Raw genomic sequence first — 24753 nt, forward strand, 5'->3', positions numbered from 1 at the left:
GCCCGGGGGGTGGGTAATATATACTGACAGTAACATATGAGGATGGTTATACGTACAGGTCTGCCCGGGGGGTGGGTAATATATACTGACAGTAATGTGGGGATGGTTATACGTACAGGTGTGTCCGGGGGTGGGTTATATATACTGACAGTAACGTGAGTATAGGTATACATACAGGTGTGTCTGGGGGTGGGTAATATATACTGACAGTAACGTGAGTATAGGTATACAGGTGTGTCCGAGGGTGGGTTACCTGTACTGATAGTAATGTGAGGATGGGTATACGTACAGGTGTGTCCGAGGGTGGGTTACCTGTACTGACAGTAACGTGAGGATGGGTATACATACAGGTGTGTCCGGTGGGTGGGTTACCTGTACTGACAGTAATGTGAGGATGGGTATATGTACAGGTGTGTCCGGGGGTGGGTTACCTGTACTGACAGTAAGGTGAGGATGGTTATACGTACAGGTGTGTCCGGGGGGTGGGTTACCTGTACTGACAGTAACGTCAAGATGGTTATACGTACAGGTGTGTCCGGAGGTGGGTTACCTGTACTGACAGTAATGTGAGGATGGTTATACGTACAGGTGTGTCCGGGGGGTGGGTAATATATACTTACAGTAATGTGAGGATGGTTATACGTACAGGTGTGTCCGAGGGCGGGTTACCTGTACTGACAGTAACGTGAGTATGGGTATACATACAGGTGTGTCCGGGGGTGGGTTACCTGTACTGATAGTAATGTGAAGATGGTTATACGTACAGGTGTGTCCGGGGGGGTGGGTTACCTGTACTGACAGTAATGTGAGGATGGGTATATGTACAGGTGTGTCCGGGGGGTGGGTAATATATACTGACAGTAATGTGAGGATGGGTATACGTACAGGTGTGTCCGGGGGGTGGGTAATATATACTGACAGTAACGTGAGGATGGTTATACGTACAGGTGTGTACGGTGGGTGGGTTACCTGTACTGACAGTAATGTGAGGATGGGTATACGTACAGGTGTGTCAGGGGGTGGGTAATATATACTGACAGTAACATATGAGGATGGTTATACAGTAATGTTGGGATGGTTATACGTACAGGTGTGTCCGGGGGTGGGTAATATATACTGACAGTAACGTGAAGATGGTTATACGTACAGGTGTGTCCGGGGGGTGGGTTACCTGTACTGATAGTAATGTGAAGATGGTTATACGTACAGGTGTGTCCGGGGGTGGGTTACCTGTACTGACAGTAACATGAGCATGGGTATACATACAGGTGTGTCCGGGGGTGGGTTACCTGTACTGATAGTAATGTGAGGATGGGTATACGTACAGGTGTGTCCGGGGGTGGGTTACCTGTACTGACAGTAAGGTGAGGATGGTTATGCGTACAGGTGTGTCCGGGGGGTGGGTTACCTGTACTGACAGTAACGGCAAGATGGTTATACGTACAGGTGTGTCTGGAGGTGGGTTACCTGTACTGACAGTAATGTGAGGATGGTTATACGTACAGGTGTGTCCGGTGGGTGGGTTACCTGCACTGACAGTAATGTGAGTATGGGTATACGTACAGGTGTGTCCGGGGGTGGGTAATATATACTGACAGTAACATATGAGGATGGTTATACGTACAGGTCTGCCCGGGGGGTGGGTAATATATACTGACAGTAATGTGGGGATGGTTATACGTACAGGTGTGTCCGGGGGTGGGTAATATATACTGACAGTAACGTGAAGATGGTTATACGTACAGGTGTGTCCGGGGGGTGGGTTACCTGTACTGATAGTAATGTGAAGATGGTTATACGTACAGGTGTGTCTGGGGGTGGGTTACCTGTACTGACAGTAATGTGAGGATGGGTATATGTACAGGTGTGTCCGGGGGGTGGGTAATATATACTGACAGTAATGTGAGGATGGGTATACGTACAGGTGTGTCCGGAGGGTGGGTAATATATACTGACAGTAACGTGAGGATGGGTATACGTACAGGTGTGTCCGAGGGTGGGTTATCTGTACTGATAGTAATGTGAGGATGGGTATACGTACAGGTGTGTCCGGAGGGTGGGTAATATATACTGACAGTAACGTGAGGATGGGTATACATACAGGTGTGTCCGAGGGTGGGTTATCTGTACTGATAGTAATGTGAGGATGGGTATACGTACAGGTGTGTCCGGGGGGTGGGTTACCTGTACTGAGAGTAACGTGAGGATTGTTATACGTACAGGTGTGTCCGGGGGGTGGGTAATATATACTGACAGTAATGTGGGGACGGTTATACGTACAGGTGTGTCCGGGGGGGGGGGGTAATATATACTGACAGTAACGTGAGGATGGGTGTACGTACAGGTGTGTACGGTGGGTGGGTTACCTGTACTGATAGTAATGTGAGGATGGGTATACGTACAGGTGTGTCCGGGGGGTGGGTTACCTGTGCTGATAGTAATGTGAGAATGGGTATACGTACAGTTGTGTCCGGAGGGTGGGTTACCTGTACTGACAGTTACGTGAGGATGGGTATACATACAGGTGTGTCCGAGGGTGGGTTACCTGTACTGACAGTAATGTGAGGATGGGTATACGTACAGGTGTGTCCGAGGGTGGGTTACCTGTACTGATAGTAATGTGAGGATGGGTATACGTACAGGTGTGTCCGAGGGTGGGTTACCTGTACTGACAGTAACGTGAGGATGGGTATGCATACAGATGTGTCCGAGGGTGGGTTACCTGTACTGACAGTAATGTGAGGATGGTTATACGTACAGGTGTGTCCGGGGGGTGGGTAATATATACTTACAGTAATGTGAGGATGGTTATACGTACAGGTGTGTCCGAGGGCGGGTTACCTGTACTGACAGTAACGTGAGTATGGGTATACATACAGGTGTGTCCGGGGGTGGGTTACCTGTACTGATAGTAATGTGAAGATGGTTATACGTACAGGTGTGTCTGGGGGTGGGTTACCTGTACTGATAGTAATGTGAAGATGGTTATATGTACAGGTGTGTCCGGGGGGGGGGGGGGGGTTACCTGTACTGACAGTAATGTGAGGATGGGTATACGTACAGGTGTGTCCGGGGGTGGGTTACCTGTACTGACAGTAATGTGATGATGGGTATACGTACAGGTGTGTCCGGGGGTGGGTTACCTGTACTGACAGTAAGGTGAGGATGGTTATACGTACAGGTGTGTCCGGGGGGTGGGTTACCTGTACTGACAGTAACGGCAAGATGGTTATACGTACAGGTGTGTCCGGAGGTGGGTTACCTGTACTGACAGTAATGTGAGGATGGTTATACGTACAGGTGTGTCCGGGGGGTGGGTAATATATACTGACAGTAACGTGAGGATGGTTATACGTACAGGTGTGTACGGTGGGTGGGTTACCTGTACTGACAGTAATGTGAGGATGGGTATACGTACAGGTGTGTCCGGGGGTGGGTAATATATACTGACAGTAACATATGAGGATGGTTATACGTACAGGTCTGCCCGGGGGGTGGGTAATATATACTGACAGTAATGTGGGGATGGTTATACGTACAGGTGTGTCCGGGGGTGGGTAATATATACTGACAGTAACGTGAAGATGGTTATACGTACAGGTGTGTCCGGGGGTGGGTTACCTGTACTGATAGTAATGTGAGGATGGGTATACGTACAGGTGTGTCTGAGGGTGGGTTACCTGTACTGACAGTAACGTGAGGATGGGTATACATACAGGTGTGTCCGAGGGTGGGTTACCTGTACTGACAGTAACGTGAGGATGGGTATACATACAGGTGTGTCCGGTGGGTGGGTTACCTGTACTGACAGTAATGTGAGGATGGGTATATGTACAGGTGTGTCCGAGGGTGGGTTACCTGTACTGACAGTAAGGTGAGGATGGTTATACGTACAGGTGTGTCCGGGGGTGGGTTACCTGTACTGACAGTAAGGTGAGGATGGTTATACGTACAGGTGTGTCCGGGGGGTGGGTTACCTGTACTGACAGTAACGTCAAGATGGTTATACGTACAGGTGTGTCCGGGGGGTGGGTAATATATACTTACAGTAATGTGAGGATGGTTATACGTACAGGTGTGTCCGGGGGGTGGGTAATATATACTTACAGTAATGTGAGGATGGTTATACGTACAGGTGTGTCCGGGGGTGGGTAATATATACTGACAGTAATGTGAGGATGGTTATACGTACAGGAGTGTCCGGGGGGTGGGTAATATATACTTACAGTAATGTGAGGATGGTTATACGTACAGGTGTGTCCGAGGGCGGGTTACCTGTACTGACAGTAACGTGAGTATGGGTATACATACAGGTGTGTCTGGGGGTGGGTTACCTGTACTGATAGTAATGTGAAGATGGTTATATGTACAGGTGTGTCCGGGGGGGGGGGGGGGGGGGGTTACCTGTACTGACAGTAATGTGAGGATGGGTATACGTACAGGTGTGTCCGGGGGTGGGTTACCTGTACTGACAGTAATGTGATGATGGGTATACGTACAGGTGTGTCTGGGGGTGGGTTACCTGTACTGACAGTAAGGTGAGGATGGTTATACGTACAGGTGTGTCCGGGGGGTGGGTTACCTGTACTGACAGTAACGGCAAGATGGTTATACGTACAGGTGTGTTACCTGTACTGACAGTAATGTGAGGATGGTTATACGTACAGGTGTGTCCGGGGGGTGGGTAATATATACTGACAGTAACGTGAGGATGGTTATACGTACAGGTGTGTACGGTGGGTGGGTTACCTGTACTGACAGTAATGTGAGGATGGGTATACGTACAGGTGTGTCCGGGGGTGGGTAATATATACTGACAGTAACATATGAGGATGGTTATACGTACAGGTCTGCCCGGGGGGTGGGTAATGTATACTGACAGTAATGTGGGGATGGTTATACGTACAGGTGTGTCCGGGGGTGGGTAATATATACTGACAGTAACGTGAAGATGGTTATACGTACAGGTGTGTCCGGGGGTGGGTTACCTGTACTGATAGTAATGTGAGGATGGGTATACGTACAGGTGTGTCTGAGGGTGGGTTACCTGTACTGACAGTAACGTGAGGATGGGTATACATACAGGTGTGTCCGAGGGTGGGTTACCTGTACTGATATTAATGTGAGGATGGGTATACATACAGGTGTGTCCGAGGGTGGGTTACCTGTACTGATATTAATGTGAGGATGGGTATACATACAGGTGTGTCCGAGGGTGGGTTACCTGTACTGACAGTAACGTGAGGATGGGTATACGTACAGGTGTGTCCGAGGGTGGGTTACCTGTACTGACAGTAACGTGAGGATGGGTATACATACAGGTGTGTCCGAGGGTGGGTTACCTGTACTGACAGTAACGTGAGGATGGGTATACATACAGGTGTGTCCGGTGGGTGGGTTACCTGTACTGACAGTAATGTGAGGATGGGTATATGTACAGGTGTGTCCGAGGGTGGGTTACCTGTACTGACAGTAAGGTGAGGATGGTTATACGTACAGGTGTGTCCGGGGGTGGGTTACCTGTACTGACAGTAAGGTGAGGATGGTTATACGTACAGGTGTGTCCGGGGGGTGGGTTACCTGTACTGACAGTAACGTCAAGATGGTTATACGTACAGGTGTGTCCGGGGGGTGGGTAATATATACTTACAGTAATGTGAGGATGGTTATACGTACAGGTGTGTCCGGGGGGTGGGTAATATATACTTACAGTAATGTGAGGATGGTTATACGTACAGGTGTGTCCGGGGGTGGGTAATATATACTGACAGTAATGTGAGGATGGTTATACGTACAGGAGTGTCCGGGGGGTGGGTAATATATACTTACAGTAATGTGAGGATGGTTATACGTACAGGTGTGTCCGGGGGGTGGGTAATATATACTTACAGTAATGTGAGGATGGTTATACGTACAGGTGTGTCCGGGGGTGGGTAATATATACTGACAGTAATGTGAGGATGGTTATACGTACAGGAGTGTCCGGGGGGTGGGTAATATATACTTACAGTAATGTGAGGATGGTTATACGTACAGGTGTGTCCGGGGGGTGGGTAATATATACTTACAGTAATGTGAGGATGGTTATACGTACAGGTGTGTCCGGGGGTGGGTAATATATACTGACAGTAATGTGAGGATGGTTATACGTACAGGAGTGTCCGGGGGGTGGGTTACCTGTACTGATAGTTATCTGAGGATAATTATACGTACAGGTGTTTCCCGGGGGGAGGGGGGGCGTAGGGTTTCCTGGACTGATAATACTGTGAGGAGGGTTATATGCACATCTGTGTCCGTGATTAGGATCACGTATTCCCATGTGCTTCTATGCTGAGGTTCTCAGATGAAGGTCATACATACAGATGTTTCTGTGAGTAGGGTCAGATGTATGAATGATGTGTTCTTGCGACGATGGTTATATGTCCTAATAACATGATGAGGCTCATACGTTGTTACAAGCATGACAAAAGGCGCTCTAATAAGTATAGGGAGAATTTAACAGTGGTTGGGATCAAAGGCATGGAGGGAGCAACTGACGTTAAAGGGTGATAAGCAGCATGGGGGAGGGGGTAGAATAGCAGTGGCAGGGATCGGAAGTGGAATGAGGAGTTGGAACATACAGTAGCAGTGGCAGGGATCACTAGTGGAATGAGGAGTTGGAACATGCAGTGGCAGGGATCACTAGTGGAATGAGAAGTTGGAACATGCAGTGGCAGGGATCGGGAGTGGAATGAGGAGTTGGAACATACAGTAGTAGGTGTAGGGATCGGGAGTGGAATGAGGAGTTGGAACATACAGTAGCAGTGGCTGGGATCGGAATGAGGAGCTGGAACATGCAGTGGCAGGGATCAAGAGTGGAATGAGAAGTTGGAACATGCAGTGGCAGGGATCGGGAGTGGAATGAGGAGTTGGAACATACAGTAGCAGTGACAGGGATCGGGAGTGGAATGAGGAGTTGGAACATACAGTAGCAGGGATCACTAGTGGAATGAGGAGTTGGAACATGCAGTGGCAGGGATCAAGAGTGGAATGAGGAGTTGGAACATACAGTAGCAGTGGCAGGGAGCGAGAGTGGAATGAGGAGTTGGAACATACAATAGCAGTGGCAGGGATCGGGAATGGAATGAGGAGTTGGAACATGCAGTGGCAGGGATCGGGAGTGGAATGAGGAGTTGGAACATACAGTAGCAGTGGCAGGGATCACTAGTGGAATGAGGAGTTGGAACATGCAGTGGCAGGGATCAAGAGTGGAATGAGGAGTTGGAACATACAGTAGCAGTGGCAGGAATCACTAGTGGAATGAGGAGTTGGAACATGCAGTGGCAGGGATCGGGAGTGGAATGAGGAGTTGGAACATACAGTAGCAGTGGCAGGGATCGAGAGTGGAATGAGGAGTTGGAACATACAATAGCAGTGGCAGGGATCGGGAGTAGAATGAGGAGTTGGAACATACAGTAGCAGTGGCAGGGATCACTAGTGGAATGAGGAGTTGGAACATACAGTCGCAGATGTAGGGATCGGGAGTGGAATGAGGAGTTGGATCATGCAGTGGCAGGGATCACTAGTGGAATGAGGAGTTAGAACATACAGTAGCAGGTGTAGGGATCGGGAGTGGAATGAGGAGTTGGAACATACAGTAGCAGTGTCAGGGATCAAGAGTGGAATGAGGAGTTGGAACATACAGTAGCAGTGGCAGGGATCACTAGTGGAATGAGGAGTTGGAACATACAGTAGCAGGTGTAGGGATCGGGAGTGGAATGAGGAGTTGGAACATACAGTAGCAGTGGCAGGGATCACTAGTGGAATGAGGAGTTGGAACATGCAGTGGCAGAGATCACTAGTGGAATGAGGAGTTGGAACATACAGTAGCAGGTGTAGGGATCGGTAGTGGAATGAGGAGTTGGAACATACAGTAGCAGTGGCAGGGATCACTAGTGGAATGAGGAGTTGGAACATACAGTAGAAGGTGTAGGGATCGGGAGTGGAATGAGGAGTTGGAACATACAGTAGCAGGTGTAGGGATCGGGAGTGGAATGAGGAGTTGGAACATACAGTAGCAGTGGCAGGGATCGAGAGTGGAATGAGGAGTTGGAACGTACAGTAACAGTGGCAGGGATTGAGAGTGGAATGAGTTGGAACGTACAGTAACAGACATCCCTAGTGGAATGAGGAGTTGGAACGTACAGTAACAGACATCCCTAGTGGAATGAGGAGTTGGTAGGAATCCTGAGTAGATGGGAGTACATTCAGACCTGAATCCCACCTCCTGTACCCCTTGCCCTAATTTGCTCAATGCAGCAGTTATTGTATATTAGACTAATGCCACTCATCATTATCATCGCTCAGAAGAATAATATATATATATTATTTTATTGCAAAGATAGGTCCTGAGTAACTGCATCATCTAGATATTACCCAGACTCCCGCCACCCGTCAGTGTATACACAGCTTGTATTACCATGTTTTTCCATTACAAACCGCCGTCAATGACACAATTGTTTTACAGAGTCCCAGTGATTTTCCACTCTCCGTTATTTGTTGCTGCTCCCAGATCCCCACTGATTGTTGTATTGATGGCTTTGTGATGTATATCACCAGTAAATATTCTGCCTCATGAGCTTTGGCAGCGTCTGAGTAAGATGCATGGCGGGAGACTGAGGATTGTATCACTCGCAGAGATCAGTCCGTCGCTCTATAATCTACTTAGACGGGAAATCATCATGAAGCAGATACATAAATAAGAATAGCAATATACGATAAGGCCGCAGACAGGGACTTGTTTCTGTATATTGGAATAGGGAATGGGGGTAATGTGTATGGGTTAATAAATATGCACTACACTGTATCAGATGTGCTGTAATGGAGCCACATTTCCGGATTCACATACGCCATCTGACAAAGTAATGATATCTTTCTTATTATCGATTATTGTCCCCTAGCAAACAGCAAGGCGTAAAGAAACACGCTGTGCGGCACATTTGCCTTATAGATAGAATGCAGTACCCACATTAGAGGCTCCTCAGGGGTGTGGCCACTTCATAAGCAGGGGAGGTCTACTATGTCCATTATAAACAGTATATCCTAGGTTTACAATGATTCTCCTATCCTTTGTTTGCTGAGCCAATGCCATTTAAAAAAAACAAAAAAACTATTCATCGTCTGGCTGGGAGATGGTGCCTGGAGAGTTAAAGATCCCACTCGTCTTTCCATTCGCAGTTTAACTTCCCATCTGTACTACTATAATGTTTATACGCGGCTCTGTAAGAGTGTCTTCCATGTACATTCAGTCTATTGGCTCTATTACCGCAGATCAGATTGGCGCACGTTATTTAGACTTACAAAGACTGCAAGTGCTGGAGGTTTCATTTATTTGACAGCTAATGCTCGGCTACCGTAGGACAATAGAATGTTAGCTTCTCATTTCGGAGACCGTCGATCTACGCTGTGAAATGCAATATACTTTATTCCTCCTCAGTTCCGGAGCCCACCGCCGACACAGTAGTTCCAAGCAAATGAGCAGTTTCTAAATTGATTCTTTTATACATTGCTTTCGCCCCCACTAAATCCCGTTGCCTTCAGGCCCACGCCACTTAAGTGGCACATGTGACGTACCCACCGTGAGAAACAAAACAATGGAGTCGGTTTTATTTAGCAAAAATGTTTAATCTCTTTGATGCGAGGATTTTATTTACAAGTACTAAATCTGAGCAACATTAAAATAGTAAGATATTTACAGAGGATGGCTCAGCGGGGCTTCGAGTCACAATCAAGAGGGTTTTTTTTTTTTGCCACAGACCGAAATCGGCCATCACTCCACTTCACTGCAGCAATGGAGGGGTTAAGAGTACACATCACTAACCCCCCCTTCCCCAACTCTTGCTGAAAGTCCCGTGGGGGGGAGGGGGGGGGGAACAGAAAGTAGCTCTAGTAACAAAAATGGGTTTAAAGAGATGCGGTTCTGATTAAAGCAAATTCTCCTAATTTGTAACCCTCCAACGGCCAGAGGACTTGGCAACACCCTGCAAGACCATTGTGCCAACTCCATGTGGGTACATTCCATACATACAACCCCCTTTATAAGATCCGGCATTTAAAGTATCGATTTCGTTATTTCGTTTCCCTTCGGCAGATGTAACGGTTGACTAGGTATCATCCCCGCATACAACGTCCGCACCGTGAAACAAACCGTGGCAACGAGAGCGTTTCACATACAGCGTCTGGGGATTTACTGCATTTAAAAGATGCATAAAATTTTTTGATGTTGGCTTCCCTTTAATCGTCCTGTATGTCAGACATTGGGTGAAAGCTTCGCAGACAGGGAAGGGACAGCCTCACGGTAGGATGCGGTCAATTTACCTAAAATAAAAATCCAGACAAGGTCAAAACCCCGACATTTAAATTACAGACAAGGTCAAAATACCAACATTTAAAATGTCGACAGGTCAAAAACTCGACACGAGTTTTTCATGTTTTTTTATTTTTATTGAAACCGACATATTGTTCATATTTTACCATCCCAATGGACCTGGACGGGGAATATATAATAGTGTGCCGAGCCCGAAGCATGGTGAGGGGACATGGTACACTTATACGGTGTCCATGTCAACCTATGTTGACATAAAAAAATAACAATGAAAAACGTGTCGATTTCTTTGACCTGTCGACATTTTAAATGTCGGTATTTTGACCTTGTCGGTATTTTAAATGTCATTATTTTGACCTTGTCGGGATTTTGATTGTAGGTATTCTATACAGATCCCCTCAGTGACTGGGAGCTTGGGTACATACAAGGACATGTTTGTTAGCGCTAATGCAAGTATATAGTTTTAAGAAAAGACCAAATAGTGTAAATGACTGGGTGGGATGTATCAAGCCTTGGAGCGAGATAAAGTGGAAAAGTTGGCCAAAGCCGCCGCTCAGCTTGCATCACTCTACAAGGCTTGATCCATCCTCCCCTTTAGATAATAGCGTTGAACCTGACTGATGGGCCATATGTGACTTTTGGGATCACCGCTGATATACAGTAGATACCTCAATCACAGTATACTAGTAATGAGCAAACATATGTAAGAACCCTATCACCATGAACAAGATGGCCATACGTCGGAGGGGGCAACCTGGGACTACGATGCTGTCGGCCAGCCCAATATTGCATTTTCTATAGTTCAGTACCATATATGAGGAGATGAATCTGCAGGTTATTGCCCTGATCATCTTCTCATACTGCCACCACCAGCAGCAGTACATGATCACAAGGCCACTTCTGCCTGAAGTCGCTGTTACCCCTCTGCCCGCTACAAAGATATGAGCGCCATTTCCTTTGTTTCTTTGCATCATTCCAACAATGTTCTGCTCCGGTTTCACTCTTAGGGGTCTATGTACTAAGCCTTGGATGTAGATGAAGTCGCTGGAGATAAGGTACCAGCCAAACGGCTCAACTGTCATTTTTCAAACACAGCCTGTTGCATGACAGTTAGGAGCTGATTGGCTGGTACTTTATCTCCAGCGGCTTTCTCTCCGTCCAAGGCTTTAGTAAATAGACCCCTTACTTTCCAAATGTGGTGAATGGTATTAAGGTGGAAGCATTTGATTCATCCCAATTTATAGCACTTTATTAAAAGGTCTGTAGGTTGAGGTAAAACAAGAGCAGAATATGGTCAGACTGAAGGAATTGGTGGTGTCGACCGTTCTACAGATTCACATTTGTGTAGGTGAGCATAGGTACAAATCAATGTAACATTCATTACGTATCATTAAACACGCTCTTACCTTTCAGTGCACTTAAGATAATATATATATATATTTATTGTATACACATACATTGCACCTAGATGTATACCAGGGGCTCTCAGCAGCGGTCATGTTTTCAGCATTTGTCTGTGGCAGCAGGTGGGAGAATTACTGAGCAAAATAGATTAACTCACCAGTGAAAGAAATCCAGAAAACATGACCTGTTGGGGTTTCTTGCGTATCTCTGGGGAATCTCTGATGAATGATAACATTTTACATCAAAGTAAGACGTTTAATGAGAAATCGCCCTATTTTTAGCTATAGCTCAATGCTGTTGAGACAACTTTTCGTCTTTGTCATGCCTGACTTATTAATATCGACCATATTCAATGTGAGGTATATATACACGTATGTCCTCACACATCTAGCCTCAATATGCCATGCAGCGCAAGTGAGCCGACAGGCCCCGTGCAACTCTGATGGCGACTAGGACGCACCAGGAGACTGCGCTGAGTAATGTGATTGTATACTGCGTGTGACCAACTCTATATAAGGAACAGAACATGGTAGGGAAAAGAAAGCTGCGTCTGCTACATTGTGGCGCTTCGTATGCAGAGTCAGAGACTCGGTCGCATACAGATATACCAGTGTCACATATCACATTAATCAGCGCAGTCCCCTGGTGTGTCCTAGTCACAACTAAGACGCATTTTCGGCATAGAAACTGCAAACAAAAGGCACCCGACGCTAGCAGTGTCTCGCAGGACCTAGTGTGCCACGAGGGGCTTTTTGGCGTGACTTCAGCTATATATTTTATAATAAATCTCTAGCAAGAGCAACTGTTGCTGCATGTAAATTGCACAGCCGTTTGGGGGAATAACTAGTATTTATGAAGGCACCAGTGATGTTACAGAGGCGCAATTATTGCTTCAGCAAATAGAGCATTCACGTCTGCTGTTTTGGTGCACTTTAATGGGAGAAAGATTGTGTTCCTGTACCGTAATCAGGGAGGAATTATACTCAATTAATCTAAGGGTTGGGTAACATCTGCATGTCTAATATCCTGCAGCAGTTTCACCCCCCGGGGATGGCGAGATGAAATGTGCGTAAAAAGATCCATTTCACGCTCGCGCCCATTAGTTTAGTCGGGTTTAGGTGCTCTGCACGCCTAAACCAGACTCTAAAGGGCGTGATAAGTGGGGAATTGAATATTGACTCGCGATCTCCTGTCACTTTAGACGGGAGATCAGGCGCAGTCAAACAATTGAATTGTTTACTATGTAGAAAACATACAAAAAAAATGCAGTTTTTTTTTTTTACTAAATATAAGTTACACAGCTTTCACAATAACTTATGTCAGGCGCTAACCACTGGTCCCCAGAAGTACATGAAACCATTTTTGGCCTGTGCCAGGTGTTGCCGCATCCTCTTGCCATGAAAACACAAATTGTAAGGAAAGGAAGATACCTGTGCCGTAGTGCCCACTGAGAATGATTCACAAGCCAGGAACAGCATCCACCCCCTGCAACCAGCGCTAGCCCACACTATTATCCTTCACGTTTTTGGATTATTCAATGAAGGCAGAATGGATTTAGGGGACTCCCCAATGTGTATTTCACCCAAAGACCTTTCCTGGGGCAAGAACTGGAATTTATAATAAATTAAGAAGAAAGCACTTAGCGGTTCTCAGGCTCCTGTACCTCCATGCTAGAGGTTATATAGTAATGCCACATAATTCTCTACTGCAGCAAAGCACCGTGGGATTGCCCTGCCGCCAGAACCATCTACGTACATTCATGTAATCGGGGCCACGAGACTGAATGTGCTTCCTGTAGTTACGTATCTGTAATATATCTAACAATAACTCTAAAATAAAAATCACACACTTCATTCCAAAGTAACATACACGGGGGGGGTTTAGTAAGAAACTTGAAATGTATTCGTCACCCCCACTCTCCGGTCTTTGCGCACGTGATTCCCCCCCTCTATACATCTCTACCGTTCCCTCCCCACCACTTGCACAGCTAGATTCTTCTTTTTTGTTATTTTTTTTGCATTTTTATTCACTAAAACAACATTGAAATGAAACATGGCACAGAATATAGTTTTTAGAAAAATATCAAAGGTTTTGAATTAATTTGTCCTTCCTGCGAGGGGAATACATGGGATGGTTCTGCCTTGTTTTCCTCCCCTTCCTCAGAACACAAACACATTTCTTTTCCATTTTTTTTTCTTTTTCGTCAATCGCTGTTTTTGTTGGTTTTTTTTGTACTTTTCTTTTTTTCTTTAAAAACCCCGGAATTTCAGTAAATTGTGCAAATGTAGCAGTAACACTAGTGGCGAAAAAGCCAGAGAGGTTTTCTTTTGAGGGCGGAAAAGGGCAGCCCGGGAATATTGGAGAGCCAGATGAAAGAATAGCTGCGTTCCCGGAGGTGACGTCCGGTCCTGTCGCATCACGCGTTCCACCTCTGCGGCCATCGCCACAGCGGGTGCTTCCTCTTCCCCCAACGCACAAGTAGCTTACATTGTCTTAAATCTATATCATAATTTGTATTGAAATTTTAGGAGTCCTTTAAAATTGTTTATTTTTCATTTATAAAGGTTTCTATGTCATTCTTTGAAATGATCTCTAAAGTCTTTTATGTACATGTGTTTTATTTTTGTTCATGGTTTCAAGAAAGTTCCAGACAAGTTCGGCAGCTCGTCGGTTTGAAGGCCACATGCGTTGGAGTGTGGTCAGAATATAGGACCCCCATCTCTCTTCTCAGCCACTGCTGCGAGACCCCTTAGTGCAGACCCCCCCTGGACTTCAACTGCTCAGCGCCATTGTGTCAATAACTTGCTCCAATTTACTTCGTAGCCGCTGTCTCCTCGCTTGTTCGTCCTTTTCCAGTGCGGTTAATATCTAGAATGGGAGACAGACTTCGTAAGCTGGCGGTTTATTTACAAATTCTACATATAATGACGGGTGCTGTAATACGGAATTACGATTTTTTTTTCCCCTTCAATACTTTGTATAATGTAGCGTAAACTGTACGGCGCTGCTTTACTCACTAAGACCTGGCAAGATCATATGAAAAGTGCCTTTATAGAACAGACATTGATGACCCTATTAAAGAGTGCAAGGACACTAGACCTGGGCTTATTAGGAACGTGGGATTACTATTCGAATTCCTAGTAATGGAGCCTACGGAAAGGCAAATACCCTGCTACCTTAACCCCCTCCTCTGGTGGTTTTGGAAGACAAGAGGCCCCTACAAGTTAGTCATTTTACCAAAGTAATCTCACATAAAGAAGAACTAACCTCAACCTACTGTATACTTACAGCTGCATTACCAGCTTCCCCTCCCCTAACCGATGCAACCTCAAGGCTCCTCTTAGAGCCCACCTGCAGGAGAACCAATCACAAAGCACACAACTCATATGTTGCAGCACGTGATTGCTTCTCCCGCTCACAACTCTCACTGCCACCATTTTATATGCGGGTTTGTGGTGACCCTGCACTAGCATCTCTTACTGGCCAGTGCACGGCCGTGATCATTTTAATACTAACCCTTCAATTGATCAAACCTTAAACCCAATCAAAGAATAAGACGACTCGTTTTTTTTATCTTCATATGGGTTCTAACTACAGAGGTCTGATCTTGATTCTACCAAGTATTTATCTTGAGATATTGCAAATCACCCTATATGTTCTACAGAAGAGTATGAGCCCCAGTATATAAGATACCGGGTATATATATACGGGTCTGGGACTCAGGATAGACAGCAAAAAGGTCGACAAACCTTAGGTCGACGCCAATTGGTCGACACACCTTAGGTCGACATGGACAAAAGGTCGACAGGAACAAGGTCGACATGGAAAAAGGTCGACATGAGTTTGGTGTGTTTTTTTGTGTCGTTTTCTTCGTCGAGTGACCGGGAACCCCAATTAGTGCACCGCGTCCCCTCGCATGGCTCGCTTCACTCGCCATCCTTCGGGCATGGTGCCTTCGCTCTGCTACCGCTTCGCTCTGCACAGATTACCGTTCCAATCGTAGTCCACGTGGATCGCTAAGTATGAAAAGTTTCCAAAAAAGAAAAAAATCGTGAAAAACTCATGTCGACCTTTTTCCATGTCGACCTTGTTCCTGTCGACCTTTTGTCCATGTAGACCTAAGGTTTGTCGACCAATTGGCGTCGACCTAAGGTTTGTCGACCTTTTTGCTGTCGATCTGGAGTCCGGATACCATATATACTGTATATCTCTCTCAATAATATGTGACAACTGGGTGTCAGTGACTCTTGCGGTAGATTGTATCGCAGTTATCGTTACGGTTATCTTCCTACCAATCAGCCTGTCACAGATAGGGTTAAAAGTTGCCTTTTATATTTTAAATGAAATGTAATTAAACACAACAAGCCTTTATGTTTTTGGTGGCAGCTTTCCTTGTAGAGTCACCCTATAGGTGTACACTGACTATTTATGTCCTACTCCGAATCGCTGCCCTCTCTGACATTTAGCTGCTGTCACAACACTTGTTACCATCTCATTATTACCAATACAATTATCATCACCTTAATAATGGGAATTATGCCTGTGTTAATGTTGCTAAATATAAATGTCAAACTTTCCCAGCTCGGAACTGTGGGGAAACTTTAGAATGCGGAGATAAAGGAGACAATAGCACAGAGTGGGGGGGGCGAGGGGGGAGAGAATTCTTACGTCATCGGCTAGGGCATTCCTGATCAGTCACTACAGGCAACGGTTCCACCTCTTTAGAAGAAGTCTATGGGTGAAATACGCAGCGCTGTTTGGGACCTACTAACGGCCACATAAACACAAATTAAAAGCTGCCTCCTGGAGTTTATCACATGGTAAGCGCATACAAACTGCGCGGTTTCTGAACGCACACAGCACGGCGGATTTGTCTTGTAGACGTCGGCACTCACCTCGTCTCTGTACTTGGTGATATAGGAGTAGATCTCATGCAGGGCACTCATACTGTTAAACTGGCTCAGGTGTAACCGCGATTGCTCGGCCAGGTACGCGCTCATGTCCTGGTCGCTGATTACCGGCATTTTGGCGATATCTGCGTAATACCTGAATAGACCGGATAAAAGGTTCAGTTTCAGCCACGGAGAAAACGGCTGCAGCGCATTTCTTAGTAGCGAGACCAACATTAGAATGAAATCATTTTTATTCCAATAAATATAATATCTCACGAGGCCAGCAAGCATTATGGGGAGATGTATTATCAGTGTTGCTCATAGTAACCAGATTTTACCTACGACTTTATAGAATGTACTAGACCATGCCTGGCCAACCTGTGTCTCTCCAGCTGTTGTAAAACTACAAGTCCCATCATGCTTTGCCACAGTTTTGTTATTAGGGAATGCTAAAACTGTGGCAGGGCATGCTGGGATGTGTAGTTTCACAACACCTGGAAATCCACAGGTTGGCAAGGGGTGGTCTTCAGTTTGCCAACGACCAGCATACCGGCGCCGGATTCCCGAGCGCCGGCATACCGACAACTTTTCTCCCTTTTGGGGGTCCACGACCCTCCTGGAGGGAGAATAGATAGCATGGCGCGCCACTGGGCCCGCAAGGGGCTCATTTGCGCTCGCTCAGCTGCCGGTATGCCGGCGTTCAGGATTCCGGCGCTGGTATGCTGGCCGCCGGGAGCCGGCCTAACATACTACACCCATTGGCAAGGCCTGTACTAGATAAATGGTAGAATCTGACAGTTTGATACACTTCCCCCTGTGCGTCTTGCAGACTGATACCCAATCCCTGCACACAATAGGCCACACAAGGGGCGCATGTAATTATACATCCATATCCCCCACTGATAAGGTGATGCATTAGATCTGGCGTTATTGCTCGGACTCTGACGCTCACTTACCTCTCCACCCAGCTCTTGTAGTTGGGTATGTCCTTGGCATACAGCAGCTTGTTACTCGGGGAATCCTTGCCCAGCTTGTGCTCCGACGTAGAACAAGAATCCATGAATGTCTGCGCCACCACTGAGAGGCAGGCGTCCGTGATGCTGTTCTTGTGGATGTCAAATACAAACTGAGGGTTTTTGATGACATTCACCCAGAACCTCAGGGGTAAGCTGAAGAGAAAAGCCAGAGAGAGGGTTACTGGGTACAGCTCTCGCCCAGCGGGTGGCACAGAGAGAGAAGGAAGCTGGGAGCGAACCAGGTTGGAGTATAGGGCGTCACAGAGCGCACATGTACAGACACAGTGCAGAACATCACAGCACCAACAACGCCAGCTGAAACCGGTACCATAGTTCTAGGATGCACCAACAGCAAACGGTGTTGGCGCATGCTGGGATGTGTAGTGCCACAAGTTGCCTACCCTTGCACTAGTGGATGGGTGCATCAGACAATAGCGACTGTGTAAGCAGGGGGGAGAGAGAATTGCCAAAGTGCTGAATGGAGTAGATTAGGGAAGTGCGCCCTGCTTGTGTGAGCTTACAATCTATAGGGCAGGGGGACAGAGGAGGGTCAGTATGCTGGGACAGAATGGGGCAGCTTAGGATGACAGCTGAAGAAATGGGAAATGAGAGCCTGTTTGGAGCACAGGTGGAGTAGGTTCCACTCTCCCGGAATATACAGGCGATGTCCAGGCACGGTGATAAGTATGCGTCACACAGCGTCCTATCACCACTTATCACTGGAATGTATTAACGTGCAGTAGTTTCTGTATTTCCAGTTATAAAATCTAAGGAGTCTATTTACTAAGCCTTGGATGGAGATAAAGTATCAGCCAATCAGCTCCCAACTGTCATGTTAAAGGCTGGGTTTGAAAAATGACAACTAGGAGCTGATTGGCTGGTACTTTTTCTCCATCCAAGGCTTAATAAATAGACCCCAAAGTGCGCTGAATGTATTACTTTCACCCCGCACAGCAGGTACAGGTTTAGGCGGGATTCGGTTGGGAAACCGATAGTTAGAATACCGACAGCAGTACTGGGGTAAGGGGTAGGCTGTGGGGATGAGGGAGGTTAGAGTTAGGCTTGGGGCGGTCAGGGACAGGGTTGAAATACCAGGATCCACTAGCCGGGCAGCAGGTACAGGTTTAGCCAGATAGATAGTGGCTGATTCGAACCGGGACTCTGAACGGATCTGAAATCCAGACCGGGTTTTGGTTTGGTTCGGATCCATATTTCTGGAGAACTGTACCGCACATCTCAACAAGTTACATTGCACTCTGAGACACAACGGCAGTATCATTAGCACCTGCACGGGCCGCGTCACTCGGCGCAGATGGAGGACGTCAGGCCAGTCGAACTCTGAATAGTATAGGATATGGCAGCTATGTGCGGAGGGGGTTAAACAAAGCACATATATACATTTCCCCAGTCACCACTGCTAATTGCTGGCAGCTACTGAACCATACAAAAGCAATTTATCTGCCGCATTACAGATGTCATACATAGGGAAGCCCCGCTAGCTGGGAACAGCGGGAACGCTGGAGAGATGCAATCACGGAGCCTGAACAATGGGGGAGAGAAGTCCCCACTGCATTACTCCGAGGTCCTATGTAAAGGTGAATTACAAGGGGAGATTCTGCCGGAGGACAACGACAAGTTCTCGGTATCCGAAGATAACTTGCTCCCGACCTTGTGTTACTTGCAGGGAGATGAGCAATATGGATGAATGAACGTGAGAGAAGGGCGACGAGATAATGTGTGGGCTTCCAGCTGGAAACTGACGCTCTGGGGATTACAGTGGTACAAAGGAGGAGGATACGACAAGGTTAGGGAGCTGGAAAGTCGGCCATGGCCCTAATTGGCAAAAGTAGAATAGTCCCAATGACCACAGTCAGATAAGTTCCAAAATTCTTTTAGAACGGAGGAAGGCAACCGTCAGCTGTGGGGGCTTGCTGGAACTTGTAGTACACAGCAACACATGGTTACTAAACTCTATAAGCTCACCAACAAAAGCAATAAGGTATTTTGTAACTTCCATAGACATACGTTCTGAGGAACGCAACAGAGAAACGCCATTACCAGTTACTCTTCCAGGTGTGCCGCACATCGTAGTCCGTAATCTGGTGCTTGTCTGCCTGCTCGTCCAGGAAGTCAAACATGTACTTGATGGCGAGGGGTAGTGCGCTGCCGCGGTGCGCCGTGCTGAATATTGTCTCAAACAAATCGTCCACAAACTTCTGGAGGGTGCCCTGGAGATAGGAGGGGAAACGAGGAATGGTGAGATAAAATAACACAACAGGATCACCCCCTCTGCTGAGACTTATCTGTGCCGATCTGCCACCTGAGCTGTAGGGGGGATATTTACTAAGCAGCGGTTTTTATTTAAAAGGCGATTTTAAGGTTTTAGTGCAGGGATTTAAAAGCAAGACACTCTGTTTTGTAAGTGTGGCCCTGGGGCCTGATGGAGCTTTGTGTGAGAGGTATATGTCTACCTATTACGCAGTGAGTGTGACTACCACGCCTGCAATTACATAAGGGTCCCCAAAATGTGTCTTATAAGCAGCCCTGGTCTAGATAACTGGCGTGAGTCTGGTCCCCATGGCCACCCCAGAGAGGAGGTAGAACAATTAGGCAAGAACGCTTCTCCTAGTACCCAAAACAGTGTTCAGAAGAAAACAGTCCAAGAATACTTCTGATGCCAGACAGCCTGGCTTAATGGTGGGTGGGATGCGGTTAAAATACCGCTAGCCAGAATCCCGGAAGTCACAATGCAGGCGCTGGGATCCAGACTGGCGGTGAAATGCCGCAGCCGGAATACCGCCGCCACAGCCTATTCTCCCGCTGTGGGTGTCCACAACACCCATAGAGGGAGAATAAAACCTGTGGCGAGCGCAGCCGGCGTTATATACTGATCCCTGGCGGGTATAGACACATTTGCTATATGTACATCTAATTGTCATAATAGTGCTTATTACAAAGCAATATCCTGTCACTAGGAGCCAGTGACATCACTGAGAGTGCAGCCTATCCAGTCACTAGGAGCCAGTGACATCACTGAGAGTGCAGCCTATCCAGTCACTAGGAGCCAGTGACATCACTGAGAGTGCAGCCTATACATTCACTAGGAGCCAGTGACATCACTGAGAGTGCAGCCTATACTGTCACTAGGAATCAGTGACATCACTGAGTGCAGCCTATACTGTCACTAGGAGCCAGTGACATCACTGAGAGTGCAGCCTATACTGTCACTAGGATCCAGTGACATCACTGAGAGTGCAGCCTATACGGTCACTAGGAGCCAGTGACATCCCTGAGAGTGCAGCCTATACGGTTACTAGGAGCCAGTGACATCCCTGAGAGTGCAGCCTATACGGTCACTAGGAGCCAGTGACATCCCTGAGAGTGCAGCCTATCCATTCACTAGGAGCCAGTGACATCACTGAGAGTGCAGCCTATACTGTCACTAGGAGCCAGTGACATCGCAGAGTGCAGCCTATACTGTCACTAGGAGCCATTGACATCACTGAGTATGCAGCCTATCCTGTCACTAAAAACCAGTGACATCACTGAGAATGCAGTCTATTCATTCACTAAGAACCAGTGACATCACTGAGAATGCAGCCTATCCAGTCACTAGGAATCAGTGACATCATTGAGAATGCAGCCTATTCATTCACTATGAACCAGTGACATCACTGAGCATTCAGCCTATCCTGTCACTAGGTGCCAGTGACATCACTGAGCATTCAGCCTATCCTGTCACTAGGTGCCAGTGACATCACTGGGGACACAGCCTATCCAATCATGAGGCACAAGTTCATTTGAGGCTGCATCTTATAAGAATTGCTCCTGCCTGCGCTGCTGTGTCTTTGTGGCGGTTACACCTCAGTGGTTCTCTAACAAAAACACACTTGGTTGTCATATTCTTGTGTTCCCATTTTTCCCCCCATTATAGTAAAAATACATAAAAAAATAAAATAAAAACACTTTTGCCTTTTCTGTGAGACTCTGATTGGGGCTGGCTGGGTAAATTTGCACATTTGCAATAATATTCAGTATTACCCCGGAGTTCTATGCAGTCATCTGTGTGCGAGTATGAGAGCAATGAGTGTTCCGTGTTATCATCCTTCACAGAGATAAAATGCATCAGAAAATGTGCCATGGTAGGGAATAAATCTAATTATTTCCTTTGGGAACCCTACAATACTACGCCGATCCTTCAGAAAATGCCTAAATATTTCCTCCTGCATTTGCAATTAATTTTGTTGTTCTGGCGGCAGATCCCCCCATAGAATTACACGTTATTACACTAGCAGAGATGTTATGTAGCAAGGAAGATTTGCTGAAGGTTCAGAGTCCGTAGAAAAGCTCATTAAAAGAAGAATTAATCTTTCCTATAGCCATTAATATCAATAAGCGAGTCATAAATACCACACTCTGTTAAATAAATATATATCTTGCTAACCGGAGCCTAGACGTATATATTTATATACTGTATGAGGGGTGATAAATAACACAGCTAGCACAATTAAAGTGAATTTTCATTAACAACGGAGCAGCTGCTGGGGGGGATTATTGGGGAGTTTAATATAAATGCCTTAACGTGGCCATTACAAAACAACGGTGGCTAATTCGTGTCCTGATCCGCCGATCGCTGCTGCCGAAACACTCCGGTATCCAGACTCTAGGTCAACACACATTAGGTTGACACCTATTGTTTGCTGAAATATGTCAACACGGCCATTAGTTCGACATGATTTTCTTAAATTTTTTATTTATTTATTTTTTGTACTTTTTCATACTTTATGATCCACGTGGACTACAATTGGGAACGGTAAGTTGGGCCGAGCGCAGCGGTAGCGGGGCGAGGCACCTTGTCCGAAACATGGCGAGCCATGCGAGGGGACACGGTGCACTAATTGGGGTTCTTGGTCACTTTACAAAGACGACGACACCAAAAAAAAAAAACTCATGTCGACCTCCTTCATGTGTCAACCTAGTCACCGACGACCAATAGGTGTCAACCTAGACACTGACGACCCTGAGTCCCATACCCAACTCTCAATCCCGTATTCTTTTGCTGATTCAGAGAAGCAGCTAAATCGCTACGCCAATTGCTGCCTCCGGGAACACGACAAGGAAAATTCCCTCTGCATTAGTAGGATCGGGGGTGGGGGCGGGGTGGTGGCATACTACAGGGGGGAAAGTCTGGTGTAGTTTGAGGTATTGAGGGGAGACCAAATGGTTATGAATATATATATATATAGATAATATAAGTAATTATTGAGTTCCATATAACCTCACCTTGGTGGCCAACAAGCGGGTAAGATAGATCTCGGACACCATCTTGCTGCCTCTGTCGCCCTCGCGCTGGTCCAGGTGATCGTGGTTCTTTACTAGATGCCAGAGCTTTGTGCCGCTCTCCAGGTCAGGCGTGATCATGGGTGTGCGGGAGCGCAGGCTGTCGGGGCTGGAGGCTGTCCGCAGCATGCTCTCTGGGGTGAGAGGTCAGAAGAAAGTTATTAGGAAGTGCCGGAGAGCATCCATAGGAGCCTACTGCCCCCCCCCCCCCCACCCTGTAGATGTGTCAGCCACCGAGAGATTTTTCTTCTTCTAATTGAACTTCATGAAGTGTCTACAATCGCCTCACTGCCGGTAACACATTACAGTAATCACAGTCCCAGCCGTCTCGCCGTCACCTTCCATCAATCACAGGCGCATGTCTGCTGTATCCAGTCCTCATTTTCCATTTCATCTATCCCACTTTTTATCTATTATTATCTATTTAGCTTACAGTCCATGACCACATCTAAGGGAAAATGGCTTTCATAAGAGATCTGTCGCTGTTGAAATAAGCCATATAGCGCAGGCCGTGGTGTGACTTGGAAGCGAAATCCCCTAAATCTGTATTACAGTCTGTGGCCATATTGTGTGCCCCGACTAATACTCCGCTAATTCCTAACCGATTGTGGCTGCACTGCTCTATACACTAGTCCGGAGCACAGTATGGCTCCTCGCACCGTGTGCGGGCTATGGTCACACCGCAGATAAACAGGAACCTGGAGAGGAACTGGTTAAATCTCTCCTAAACGGCACTACCCAGTCTCCTCACCAGAATCCGGCCTTCAAAGACGTTTCTTCAAAAGCTTTACATCCGTTTACTGAACATTTCCCAAAAGCTTTACGGAATAATGTTTCATTTCTATGCGGCCCCCCCTCCCCCTAAACGACACCTACAATGCAAATTGGGAAGCTGCAGCAAAGACGCTCATTCCGGTGCTGACATTTCAAAGCCAATTATGTGCGATAATTAATTTCAGCATCACTATCAATTCCCTTTGATTTGAGCTAGGTTCTGCGGCTTTAATTAGTCGGTAAGAGGAGGATATTTGCTTGACCTCCAGACAGTCCTTTATTAGAAAATAAACAAGGATCCCAGACAATAGCATCCCAGCGACTGGACAGCGGGAGGGAGGGGGGGGGGGGATCACTGGGATCTTTGTATGGCTGGAGTATCCAGCTACTGCCTGCATGCCGAGCATGTAAATCACTGAGCGGTAATCTGTCGGCCAACCACAATGCGCCTTATTGATAGGTGGATGAAAACATGGGATACATTACAGAGGGAGCTGAGGAAAAACGACACGGGGAAAAGAAAAGGGTAGCGAGAAGAGAACGAGAAGAGAGGAGAATGTTGATTTAGGATTAGGTAACAGCAGGTACTGTTGTGCTGACCATTTACTAACCGTATCTACTAAGAGACTTGGTAAACGTGGACGAGTTGGAAATGTTGTAAGCCGAGTTCTGTTTGGGCACCAGCGCCACGGAAGAGCCGTCTATAACCTGTACCAACAGGACCACAAATACAGAGCGCACATAAATACACACCGCATACAGGAACGGCAGAACGCTCCGCAATACAGACACGGCAAGCGGGACTGCTGCAATACGGTCACCAACCTGGTAATGAGCCAAAGTGTTGAGGCGTTTCCAGTCGTTGTCTATTTTGGTTGTTACGTCCTCGTCTTGCAGTATAATCCTGGCCATTCTGCCCTGCCGCCATTCTGACAAGAGACAAAAGATGGAGGAGAGTGGTGAT

The 24753-nt window shown here is 46.7% G+C and overlaps 1 protein-coding gene across 5 annotated transcripts in view; it reads right to left on the reverse strand.

Moving 5' to 3' along the window:
• Window positions 1–9642: 9642 nt before the first annotated feature.
• PLXNA1 (plexin A1) overlaps window positions 9643–24753 on the reverse strand; it is a 293840-nt gene continuing 278729 nt past the window's right edge. For 2 of the 5 annotated variants that reach the window (XM_063941212.1, XM_063941213.1), the window contains 7 exons: window positions 24615–24718; window positions 24401–24497; window positions 22959–23149; window positions 19734–19903; window positions 17616–17828; window positions 16663–16813; window positions 9643–14635 (listed from right to left, as the gene is read on the reverse strand). In XM_063941212.1, the coding sequence (XP_063797282.1) occupies window positions 14540–14635; window positions 16663–16813; window positions 17616–17828; window positions 19734–19903; window positions 22959–23149; window positions 24401–24497; window positions 24615–24718 (1022 nt within the window). In that variant the 3' untranslated portion in view covers window positions 9643–14539. Of the gene's footprint in view, window positions 14636–16662; window positions 16814–17615; window positions 17829–19733; window positions 19904–22958; window positions 23150–24400; window positions 24719–24753 lie in introns of all 5 variants that reach the window. The other 3 variants (XM_063941209.1, XM_063941210.1, XM_063941211.1) reach the window with 2 other exon arrangements.

Source organism: Pseudophryne corroboree, chromosome 9, assembly GCF_028390025.1.
Source record: "Pseudophryne corroboree isolate aPseCor3 chromosome 9, aPseCor3.hap2, whole genome shotgun sequence".
NCBI lineage: Eukaryota > Metazoa > Chordata > Amphibia > Anura > Myobatrachidae > Pseudophryne > Pseudophryne corroboree.